The sequence below is a fragment of the Apium graveolens genome, chromosome 10 (assembly GCF_009905375.1).
Source record: "Apium graveolens cultivar Ventura chromosome 10, ASM990537v1, whole genome shotgun sequence".
NCBI lineage: Eukaryota > Viridiplantae > Streptophyta > Magnoliopsida > Apiales > Apiaceae > Apium > Apium graveolens.
The window spans coordinates 20,830,203-20,842,962 of record NC_133656.1 but is presented as its reverse complement, the minus strand read 5'-3'; the positions used below and the strand labels follow the sequence as shown (position 1 = coordinate 20,842,962).

The 12,760-nt window shown below is 36.4% G+C and overlaps 1 protein-coding gene across 1 annotated transcript in view; it reads right to left on the bottom strand.

Annotated features, from left to right (window-relative positions):
- Positions 1-11,948: 11,948 nt before the first annotated feature.
- Positions 11,949-12,760, bottom strand: part of LOC141690452 (uncharacterized) — a 30,090-nt gene continuing 29,278 nt past the window's right edge. The window contains exon 7 of the mRNA XM_074495249.1: positions 11,949-12,735. Coding sequence (XP_074351350.1) covers positions 11,949-12,735 — 787 coding nt within the window. The remainder of the gene's footprint in view (positions 12,736-12,760) is intronic.

Sequence of the window (12,760 nt, the reverse complement as noted above, 5' to 3'; positions counted from 1 at the left end):
GGTTTCAGGTTCTTTCTCTAAATCTGCCTAGTTTATGTTCTGATACATCAGACTTTATGATCAGTATTTACAGATATTACTATCTTTGTGTATTCTGTGCTTAAATTGAAATTTGCTTAAATGCTGATTGTTGTCAGATGTAAATTTCTAAACTCTGATAGTGATATGAATGTTTCTGTGACTATTCAATCCAATGAGAATAACCGTGCTAGATGCTTACCTAGTAGTCTTTAATATACTAAAGATCCCATGTATGAAGTAATTATTTATGTGGAAATCTTTTAACACAAGCAAATTCTGATATTGAGCTTAGTTAAGTTTACTTTGTGTATCTTATTACTAAGTCAAAAATTAGAATAGTGCTTCTTATCTGTTAAGTTCTGATGTTAGTAAATCTGATGGATGTACTAAGTGCTGATAAGCCTCACTTATCAAAAGAAAAAAATAAAAAATTAAAAATTAGGTACCCCTTTGAGATCTAGTGTAAAAATGTGGAAGGGAAGACCCAAGTGCAATGCTGGTATTAAGTAATATGCATTAGAAAAGCAAAAAAAATTCTTGGTGACTTTTCACACTCTATGATTACTGGAGAAATACTCTAATAACATCATAAATTCTGATAAGCAGTCGTGACTCACTTACACCCAGAAGCCACTGTAAAGTGGAATTTCAAAAGATGCATAAAATGAGCACAAAACAGTTGAGGTGGAATCATGCATGAACTCATTCTAAAGTAGACTTCAGAATAATGACAGATTTTGAGCAAAATTCTTAGTTATGCCTTATTTCTAAGATGTACTGAAGTGAATCAGAATTTACTCTTTGTCTGATATTTAGCTTAATGCACACACATACACTCCATATCAATGATGGAAATTATTGTGGTGATAAATGTTGTTTTAGATGAACAGGTTAAGCGTCAATTGCATAAATTCTGAGGGCAACTTCTGTTGGAAGTTCTGATGATTAATTTCTGATGAAACCATATCAGTATTTGTGTGAAGAATTACAGGAATAACCATTCACTTTTCGAGTTAAGGAGCCATATTCTGATGACTTTTAAATCCTGATAATAATCAAGTTCTGATGCTGACGTGGCAGTATTTATTTACTTAAATTATTTTTGGTCATTACTTGAACGATAATATTTTTACAGAATATTGGTTAATGTGAGATAAAACAGTCATAATCATTATGGGTTAGTGGTTAGCGTGTATGTCTTGAAAACCTGCATGCGCACAGTAATTGTTATTATATCCCGTGCCCATTAACTCTGGCTTTAGATCTTTTACTGACTGTTATTATTACACATCAGTCTAGGGAGTCGAGGGGTCATTATTTTTACTTGTAATTTTTAACCAGTCCTCGCGTCCCTTGGTATTCAATTGGCTATTTAAATCGACTATTCATTCTAGCCAAAACATCTTTCATTTTTTTAAAAACTCACTCTCTTTTTATTCACATCAACAAAAATGGTCCGTTTCAACTTGTTCCTGAACTATGAAACCTTTAACATCGAGTTGAGTTGTGATGAATGGCAACAGGAGTGGCATGTCACCTCCATTCCTGAAGAGCTTTGGAACTCAGTTCCATAAGAGGTTCACACAGAACTCTTGTTCTTATCAATGGAGTATCACCTCCATCTTGATAGGTTGGAAGAGGAAAGGAGAGAAGCTCTCCGTCAGCAAGAACGAATCATTCATCTTGCAGTGCTCTTCGTCAGCAACAGAAGAAGTAGTCGTTAGGTCTTCTTAGACTAGGACTAAAGCTGTTGATGTTAAGAATCGTAGAATAGGACTATCTTGTTATTTTTGCATGTAATTGATAAATTTCATGAAATGTACTCATCCGATATATCAATGAAATTTTCTTTAATTGCAAGATTTGTTCTTTGTTTCTCAAATTATGTGACTGTACATGTTTAATTGCAATTTATTAATCTTTACTTCATCGATTTTTGATTTTATTTTGTGATGAATGTTTTGATTAAATTATGTTAATTTGAGGAAACAACTAAGGAACAGGTTCAAACATCAGAACCTGTTGTTGTAGAAGCTGAGAAGATATCATCTCAGAAAGATACTGTACCTGGGAGCTCTAGGCCCCTCAAAAGGCTTAGAAAGTTAAATTCTGATGATAAAGCTCCTACAGTGTCTCCACCTTTGAAGAAATTGAAGAAACAGAGAGCTCACAGGGACATAGTTGAGTCAGATTCAGAGGATGTAGTGGAAGCAGCTAAGGAAGGGGATCAGTAATCTCTGATCTCAACAGAACCAATTGTTATTGAATCACTTCCTTCTGCACAACCAGAAACTGCTCAAGACATAATACCCACACCTTCTATGTCACCTATAGTTAATCCAGTACATACTGAAGAACCAGGTACAAGTGCTGAAATTGATATTCATAACTTGATTGTGCCTGAGGTTTTGTACTTGGAAGCTCCACAAATACAACTCACTCCACCAACAACACCAATTTTGGATGTTGATCAGAACCTGGCTGCAGATCAGAATTTAGAGGATGATATTGAAGCCTCTATAGCCTCACATACTGCTATTTTATCAGAGGATGCTGATCCTGCAGGATCTACAAGTTCTGATGCTGCCAATGAGGATATACCTGGTGAAGTTGCTGCTAATTTAGATGCTGATGCAGCTGGTCCATCTGGACATACACATTAACAAACAGTTAATAAAACTGATCTAATCAAGAAGTTTGTTAAGGAAGCACCAGTACCTTGGAGTGAAACTCCTAGAGGAAAGGAGTGGACTAAGGAATGGAACACAGTTAGTTGTGTTCCTTCTGAAAAGATTCTTGCTGAGCATCTGGCAAAAGCTGATGAAATGTTGTTAAATGATGATTTCAAGGCACAGATGAGAGTTACTGCATTGAGTATTAGGCACCTTCAAGGTCAACACTCAACAACTCATGCTAAGGTGAATAAAATTCAAGAAACCTTGATCCAACAAGATATGAATACCAAACTTGAAAAGCACATATTTTTCAAGCCAACCTTTGACAGAATTTCCAACATTGAGAAAACTTAGGGGAAGCAACAAACTTAGATTGATGAAATTTTAAAGAATCAAGCTTCTCAGAAAACTCAACTCAATGAGATCCAATCCTCAGTGGAATTGCTTGTCTCTCTTCTTTTACCTGCTGATGCCAAAAAAGGGGAGAAAGTGATTAAGTCCAAATACAAATCTATTCAGACACTGAAGGGAAAGGATGATGAAAATGATGACGAGGGAAACTCTGATAAGGGTAGAGGTCAAGGTCAAAGCAAAGGATTTTCATCAAGTAAAGCTAGAATTATAAGTCAAGGAACAAGTTCTAATACTGGGAGAAAAATAAGTTCTGATACTGGTAAAAGGATAAGTTCTGGTGAACATCTGGAACTTGATGAAGAAATTTCAAAGCAATTATTTCTTAAAGAAAATCCAGGAATGGACTTTGAGAGTCTAAGGGAAGAGGAAGCTAGACTCAAAGCAGAAGGTGTCAAGATAAAATCAAAAACTTCTGTTGTTGAAAAGAAATTTCCAAAGCCTAAGGGTATTGTGATAAAGGAAAGAACAAATTCTGAGGCAATCAAAGCCAAATCACAAGTGGAAATTGATCCAAGGTCCAAGTGCAAAGAAAAAGTTGATGAACCTGTAAAGGTTTATATGTCAGTCATGGATGAAGAAATAATTGAGGAGGAAGATGCTAGTCTTACTCTGATGCAAAAGAAGATTTTTCAAACAACCTCTGACATGGCTCATGTTGTTCAGAGTCAAGATATAGTAAGTTCTGATATGACGGCCAAATCCGGATTTCATTTTACTTCTCCCAGTCGTCGAGCCCGATCGACTCAACTCTTTTCCATGAAGCAAGCAACCTCTGACATAGCTCAAGTTGACTTGATATTAGAAAATAAGGAAAAGGAAACCTTTGACATTGCTCACGTTGAACCTTCAAAGATACTCTTGCCAGGATTCACCAAAGCTAAACAGACTCAACCTTTGAAGACTGCAACAAGGGGTTTCGAACAAGAGTTGTTACAGGAAAGGAAGCAAGAGATAAATCTGGATTGGGTAGTTCTGATGAAAGAAGAGTACACAACACTACCAATGATCCAACTTCCTTAAGTGAACCAGGTGTTGGAGCAACTCCTGAAAGATTGAATTTACTTGAATCTGTACAAATGGTTTACCATTCTGTTTTGAAAGAACATATCTTGTTATATTTTATGACAGATGGAAGGGTATTCCATATCAGGCAGAATGCTATTCAACTGAAGTATTTTGAAGAACTGGAACATGTTCTATTCCTACTTCAAGTGAAAGACATATTAACAGATAGTGCTACAGGTTATTTAAAGTCACAAATTCAAAGACAGAAGAAACTTTACTCTGTAAAGTCTGACAGCACATACTGTCCCAAGTACAGAGATCATAAAGGTGATATTGTCGAAATGAAGCCTAATTCTGCTAAGATCATAACTACTTTTCTGGCTTATAAGGCTGTGGAATTCAATCTAGAGTCTGACAAGGCATATCTAATCAGACTAGATCAGGAGATAAGAAAAGCTAAGATAAATCATCTCAGAGCAGCTATTTTTTAAACTGGTGAAGATACAGCTGAACTGATAAATGCTAAAAGGAGGATGGTCAATGAACTTGAATATGCTGAGAGATGTTTGTTGAAGAACTATCTCAGAACAACTCCTGATATCAAAGAGATCAGAAATTGAAGCCAAGTCGAAGATCTAAAAACTGCTTAAATTCTGAAGTATATACAGACTGAAGCTGATATCAGATCTTAAGGATGGTAAAGCTGAAAGGACTGTAAGTTGTAGTTATCTAGTCAAATTCTCATGCATTTGTACTTAATGTTTTTGACATCATCAAATATCTGTTGAACTTGTATATTATGCTAATTTACAAGTTGGGGGAGATTGTTAGATATATTTGTGATGTCATGGCTAATATGATTTGTGTCTAGTTTTCAGATCTTACTTAACAGGATAAATCAGTACTTAACTGGAAATCAACACTTATACTGAAGACATAACTTAAGATATTAGAACTTAAGTTATCAGAACTTAAGTTATCAGAAGATATTTATCAGGAGATAATATCAGGACTTAAGATGACTTTCAGATAAGGCAGGCGGCTGATTGAAAGGAAAGAAGATCGAGACTGAGACAGAAAGAAATATGCATGAAGAAGGAATTCTATGAAGAATAGAATACTTGGAAGAAAAGATAACTAGTTGATATATTTTAGGAAGCAGAATTGTATTCCATATCAATTAGAACATTATCTTGTAACTGTGTAGTATATAAACACAGACATAGGGTTTACACTAAATGTGGTATCATTATCGAAGTTATTATTCATTGTAACCCTAGCAGTTCTCGTGATAATTTGTTCATCACTGAGAGAGGACAGTTCCATATTGTAACAGAGTTTATTGTGTTGAATAAAATCTGTGTTCTGTTACTTGAGTTCTTATATTCGATTTGATTGTAGTAAATACTGTATTCAACCCCCTTCTATAGTATGTGTGACCTAACAGTAAATTAAATTTTATGTCTAAAGACTAAAATTTAATCTTACGCTAGGTATCTTGTGATGGTGCTGCCAATATTTAAAATTTATCACATTATTGAATATACTAGTTTTGAGCATTTGTCGTATATCTGTTTTCTATTTCAGTTATTTCTAGTGTTAATTCTGCTTCCACTCAGTTGAGCATGATTCCAATGTTGAATGGGACAAACTATGTCACGTGGAAAGAGAATGTTGAGATCGTTCTTGGGTGTATGGATCTCGACCTTGCGCTACGGAAAGAGCAACCAGTTCCCACTACGGATGATCCCAAAATGGATCAAATTGAGAAATAGGAACGCCCTAATCGCATGTGTCTGGCGATCATGAAGTGAACGATTCCAACTGGATTTCGGGGCTCTATTGCTGAGAGCACAAGTGCCATAAAGTTCCTCTCCGAGATTGAGCAATATTTTGCTAAAAATGAGAAAGCGGAAAAGAGTAATCTTCAGTCAAAACTCGTGACCATGAAGTATAAAGGAAAGGGGGACATAAGGGAGTACATCATTGGGATGTCTAATCTTGTTGGTAAACTCAAGGAACTCAAGTTAAAACTTTCAGATGTGTTTCTTGTTCACTTGGTTCTTATTTTTCTGCCTCCTCAGTTTGGACACTTTCTGGTGAGTTATAATACTCAAAAGAAAAATGGACTATTAATGAGCTCATTTCACACTATGTGCAAGAGGAAGAGAGGGTTTTGCGAGAGAAGACTGAGAGTGCTCACTTGGCATCAAGCTTTCATCATAAGAAGACAAAGAGAGGTAATGATATTACAAGTGGAAAACCCAAACATCAGTTGCAAGTGAAGCAGGATAAGGGAACAACCTACTACTTTGGTAAGAAGGCTGAACACATGAAGAAAGAGTGTTCCAGATATGCTACTTGGCGTGTGAAGAAGGGTAAGACTTCTGTCTTTGTTTGTTCTGAAGTTAATTTGGCTTCTGTACCTAAGGATACTTGGTGGGTAGATTCTGGTGCTACTACTCACATAAGCGTATCAATGCAGGGTTGCATGTGGAGCCGACCGCCAATTGATTCAGAAAGATTCTTCTATGTGGGCGATGATAATAAAGTTTCAGTTGAATCTATTGGAACATTTAGATTATTATTAAAAACTGGTGTTTATTTGGATTTATTTGAGACATTTATTGCACCGTCTTTTAGACGGAATCTTATTTCTATTTCCTGTTTGGACAAATATGGCTACACTTGTTCTTTTGGAAATAATAAAATGTGTTTCTCTTTAAATTCAAATGTGGCTCAATACACTATTCCAGGAAAACTAAATATGAATGGTGTTGCTGAGAGGCGAAATCGTACTCTTAAAGATATGCTGAGAAGTATGATAAGTCATTCTTCCTTGCCTGAGTCACTTTGGGGAAATACACTAAATACTACAATTTATATCCTAAACCGGTTTATAACTAAAGCAGTGGCCGAAACTCCTTACAAACTTTGGACTAAGAAAACACTTAGTATTAAGCATTTACATGTTTGGGGTTGTCTAGCTGAGGAAAGACCATATGGGACAAATGAAAAGAAACTGGACTCTAGGACGGTCAGTTGCTATTTTGTTGGGTATCCGAAACATACTCGCGGATTTAAATTTTATAATCCCGCTACTAGAACCTTCTTTGAGACTAATAATGCAATATTTTTTGAGGATGTTGATTTTGGGAGGGAAGATATAGGTAAAAGTATTTTCTTTGAAGAAGATAGTCATGATCCTATTTATGAATCTACCGAGAGCAATGATCAGATTATGATACCTATCATTGTTCAAGGCCCTCCGGTTCAAGACAACACTGAAATTCCCCACGAGGAACCAATTGAGAAAAACAACCTCGTGAATCACAAGAAGTGCCACTAAGGAGATCCACTAGAGAGCGAAAAAGTGCAATTCCAGATGATTATATTTTTTCTAAAAGAACATGAAGATGGAATTGGCATTGGGGAATATAATCCTGTAAATCTTCAACAAGCCATGCAGAGTCCTAACTCTCAAAAGTGGATTGATGTCATGAAAGAAGAGATGCAATCTATGAAATACAATGACGTTTGGGATCTTGTCGTGTTGCCTAAAGGCTCAAAACCTATTGGTTGCAAATGGGTATTTAAAACCAAAAGGGATTCGATTGGTAATTTTGAAAGATATAAGGCTCGTCTAGTCGCTAAAGGATTCACTCAAAAGAAAGGTATCGACTACAATTAGACTTTCTCTCCGGTTTCCACGAAAGACTCATTTAGAATTTTTATGACACTTGTGGCTCATTATGATCTAGAGCTACATCAGATGGACGTCAAGACGGAGTTTCTGAATGGAAACATTGGCGAGACAATTTATATGGTGCAACCAGAAAACTTTGTCATTGGAAATCCAAAGACTGTGGTTTGCAAATTAAAGAAGTCCATATATGATCTCAGACAGGCTTCCCATGAATGGTATCACAAATTTCATCATCTAATCACATCATATGGTTTTGAAGTGAACTAGGTGGAACATTATATATATCACAAGTTAAGTGGGACCAAATTTATCTTTCTTCTCTTATACGTTGATGACATCTTAGTTGCTATTAATGATATAGGCTTATTGCACGATACCAAGAGATTGCTCACTAGTAAATTTGAGATGAAAGACCTTGGTAACGCATCTTTTGTATTAGGAATTCAGATACATCGAGATTGCTCTCGAGGTATTCCTGGATTGTCACAAAAGAGCTATATCGAAAAGATACTGGAAAGGTATGACATGAAAGATTGTGCACCAATGGATACACCCGTGTCTAAGGGAGACAAATTTAGTCTCAAACAGTGTCCCAAGAATGAACTTGAGATAAGGGAAATGCAAAGGATAACATATGCATAGGCAATGTGAAGCCTAATGTATGCTCAAGTTTGTACCGTCCTGACATAGCATTCATTGTTGGAATATTGTGAAGATATTTGAGTAATTCGGGAATGGAGCAATGAAAAGCAATGAAATGAGTTTTACGGTATTTGAAAAAAACAAAAGACTATATGCTCACATACATGAAATTAGATCATCTAGAAAACATTGGATATTCAGATTCTGACTTTAAAGGATACAAAGATGAAAGAAAATCTACTTCGGGCTATATTTATCTATTGGCTGGTGGAGCGATTTCATGGAGGTCTGCCAAACAGACGCTCATAGCTTCATCCACCATGGCTGCAGAATATATAGCATATTTTGTGGCATCCAATCAAGCTTTATGGCTGTGAAACTTTGTCACTGGTTTACGTATCCTTGATGGTGTTGAAAGACCATTAGAGATATTTTGTGATAATAAATCAGCAGTGGAGTATTCAAACAACAATAGGAGCACTACAGATGCAAAACATATAGATATTAAGTTCCTAGTTGTTAAAGAAAAGATTCAGAGTGGACAGATTTCGATAGAACACATTAGCACTAACTCCATGATTGCGGATCCGCTCACTAAGGCGTTAACACCTAAGGTTTTTCACGAGCATAGTGCTCATATGGGTGTTACCTTATGTGATACTTTAGTTGAGTTAGAGTTTGTATTTTGGTGCTTTATGTAATAAATATTGAGTTGTTTATGTTCTGCAGAATATAGTTGATGGAATTTTATTAAATGTCACTCTACTTTTGTTCAATTTTCTTATTGTGGTTTAACATTGAGTTGAGAAAATTAGAATCAATCTCGTTAGAGATTGATTAAGCACTAGTTGGAAATAGACATTATATAGATCACATTGTATGTAATTTTCATGCCACTTATCCATGCATTCATTCATGTCGTTGAATATATTTGTGTGGTGACCATGGAAGGTTTAGTCACGTAAAGTTTGTTTGGAATTCCACCAGGATCTCATGCATATATAGTAGACGGACCGAATTGTTTTGGTAAAATCTAAGTACGATAGATAGAATAAAGTTGCGCACTAAAGTTTTGTATAATTGATTCTGGATTCATATGAAGCCCAAGTGGGAGATTGTTGTTATTATTTTAATAATAATAATTAATTTATGGGCTACATATAAATATATCAATTATATTTTCTATTTATTATATTGGGTTAAATTAAGTGATCAAATAAGAAACCCAATTAGATTTTAAATTATTGTATTGACCTAATAAGTGGATACCTAATACCAGACCCAATTAAATTATAATCAGAGATTTAATTAGGTGGTATATAAAAAGAGTTACAGTCCCTAATATACTTATCTTGTATCCATCTGAGAGAGCTTTTGAAAAACCCTTCGAGTAAGACAATTATCAAGAACATAATACAGATTCAGATACCGTCACAATTATCATCTTATGGATACAGGTACGCTTCCGCCTTCGGTTTAATCTCGATAATTAGATATGATGATTGCGGTACTTATCTCTATTTAGAGAATTACATGTTTATAGAATTATTAGATTCTGTCATTGACATCATAAGTCATGCTACTGTAGGCCCCAGTTGCAGATCCCGGGTTAATAACTCCTCCTGCTTCATGTTTGTAGGATGTGAACTGATGTGAACTGCTGAGTCTGACCTGTAACTAAGATATCTACATCTAATAGCCTCTGGGGCATGGCCAAAATCCGAATCCCCACATGTACTGACCTTTCATTAAACAGAGTGACATCATAATAGTAAATACGGTGATTAACACCATCTCAATGCTTGGCTGGGTTCAGTAACTTTTGAAGACAAAAGAACAAGACACACAAATATTTCTGATAACCACTCTATTTATTTCTGATATGTTTTTCCAACAGTTCATTCATATTACAATGCAAAGGAGCAATCTATTTATAGTCACAAAGAGAAACAACTCCTGACCTTTCACCTACAGAGAAAAACTCTTGGCCTTTCATATTTTTATTAACTTCTAAATTTAAGACCCACTTAAAATAACATAAAACGTTTATTCAACAAAACTCCCCCATAAACATAAATACTTCTTCCATCTATCATGCCAATCATCTTCTTGTATTTGTCAAGAAGTATCTTCGGTAGCGGTTTTGTGAAAATATCCGCAACCTGATCCTGACTTGCTACATGCACCAATTCCACACTTCCTTTGTCCACATGATCGCGAATAAAATGAAAATGAACGTCAATATGTTTACTTCTTTCATGGTTTACAGGGTTCTTTGCCAACTCAATAGCTGATTTATTGTCAACTCGAATCACAGTAGCACCTTGTTGCTTTAGCGCCATCTTGCTTAACAAATTTCTAAGCCATATTGCATGACATACACACCACGATGCTGCCACATATTCAGCTTCACACGTTGAAAGTGTTACGATAGGTTGCTTCTTTGAAGTCCAAGTAAAAGCTGTGTTGCCCAGGAAGAATACATACCCTGATGTACTTTTTCGATCGTCTATGTCTCCACACCAATCACTGTCAGAGTAACCAATTAACTTGTTATTTTCTGCTTTCGAGTAGAACAACCCGAGTGACACTGTCCCTTGGATGTACCGTAGGACCCGTTTTAGCACCTTCCAGTGTGAATAATACGGCTCCTCCATGAATCAACTTAAAATGCCGACACTTAATGAAAGGTCTGGCCTGGTGCATGTGAGATAGCGAAGGCTCCCTGTTAGACTTTGATATATACTCGCATTAACACGTTTTCCTCCATCAAACTTTGAAAGTTTTATACCTGGTTCCATTGGCGTTGACACTGGGTTACATTTTTCCATCTTGCATTTTTTCAAAAACTCTTTTGCATATGTCTCCTGTGACACAAAAATACCTGTCTCTCCTTGTCTAACCTCCAACCCAAGGAAAAACTTCATCAAACCCAAATCTGTCATCTCAAATTCCCGTGTCATCGCGCCCTTAAACTCTTCTATCATCTCATTATTGTTACCCATGAAAATAAGGTCATCAACATAAAGAGCAACAAACATTACATCACCTCCACTCTTCTTTGTATAAAGGGCATGTTCATAGGGACACTGCTTGAACCCATTTTTCTTAAAATATGCATCAATACGAGTATTCCAAGCCCGTGGGGATTGCTTCAACCCGTAGAGCGCCTTTTTCAATTTTAGTACCTTCTTCTCGTCTCCGATTTTTATGTACCCGGGCGGTTGTTCTATGTAGACTTCCTTTTCAAGTACACCATTCAAAAATGCCGATTTGACATCCATTTGAAATATCGACCATTTAAATTGAGCTGCTATGGAAATGAGCAATCGAATTGTCTCCATTCTCACAACAGGAGCAAACACTTCATCGTAATCAACTCCTGCCTTCTGCTTGTATCCTTTCGCAACAAGTCGCGCCTTGTACCGCTCTACCTCACCTTGAGCATTCATCCTTTTCTTGAACACCCATTTCATACCAATGGTCTATTTTCCTTCTGGAAATTCTACTAACTCCCATGTATTATTACGGTCAATCGCTTTAATCTCCTCATCCATGGCAGTTTGCCACCTTTTGTCTCGCACTATCTCTTCAAAACAAACATTTTCAAAATCTGATAAGAGATATATAAGGTGCGCCTCATTTGTTGAATCATACAAATCTTGTAAACTCCGCATTCTGGGTTGTCGTGGCTCATCTTCATCATCACTAGTTTCAGAGTTTACTGGTATACTTGGCGTAAAACCTGTTGATTCTTCAACTTCATTGGTAGCCTCTGTCAAATTATTCCAATCCCACTCACTTGCTTCATTTACTCGCACATCACGACTCACTGTCACTTGTTTGCTTGTTGGGTCAAGTAGCTTGTACCCTTTTGTTTTTTCATCATAACCAATAAAAATATACTTTTTGCTTTTGTCCTCCAGCTTCGTTCTTTGTTGATCCGGTATGTGTGCATATGCCACACTGCCGAACACTTTGAGATGAGAGACAGTTGGCTTTTTTCCATTCCAGGCCTCTTGTGGTGTTTGATCTTTTAACTTCGCATGGGGACATCGATTCTGTACATAGATGGCGCATTTCACTGCTTCTGCCCAGAATTCTTTTGGCATCTTTTTGCTCTTGAGCATTGAATGAACCATGTCGAGAATGGTCCTGTTCTTCCTCTCGGCCACACCGTTTTGTTGAGGAGTATAAGGAGCGGTTAGAAATTTCCTAATACCTTGCTCCTCGCAATATTTCACGAAAGCAATTGAATTGTACTCGCCACCTCTATCAGATTATATAGCTTTAATTT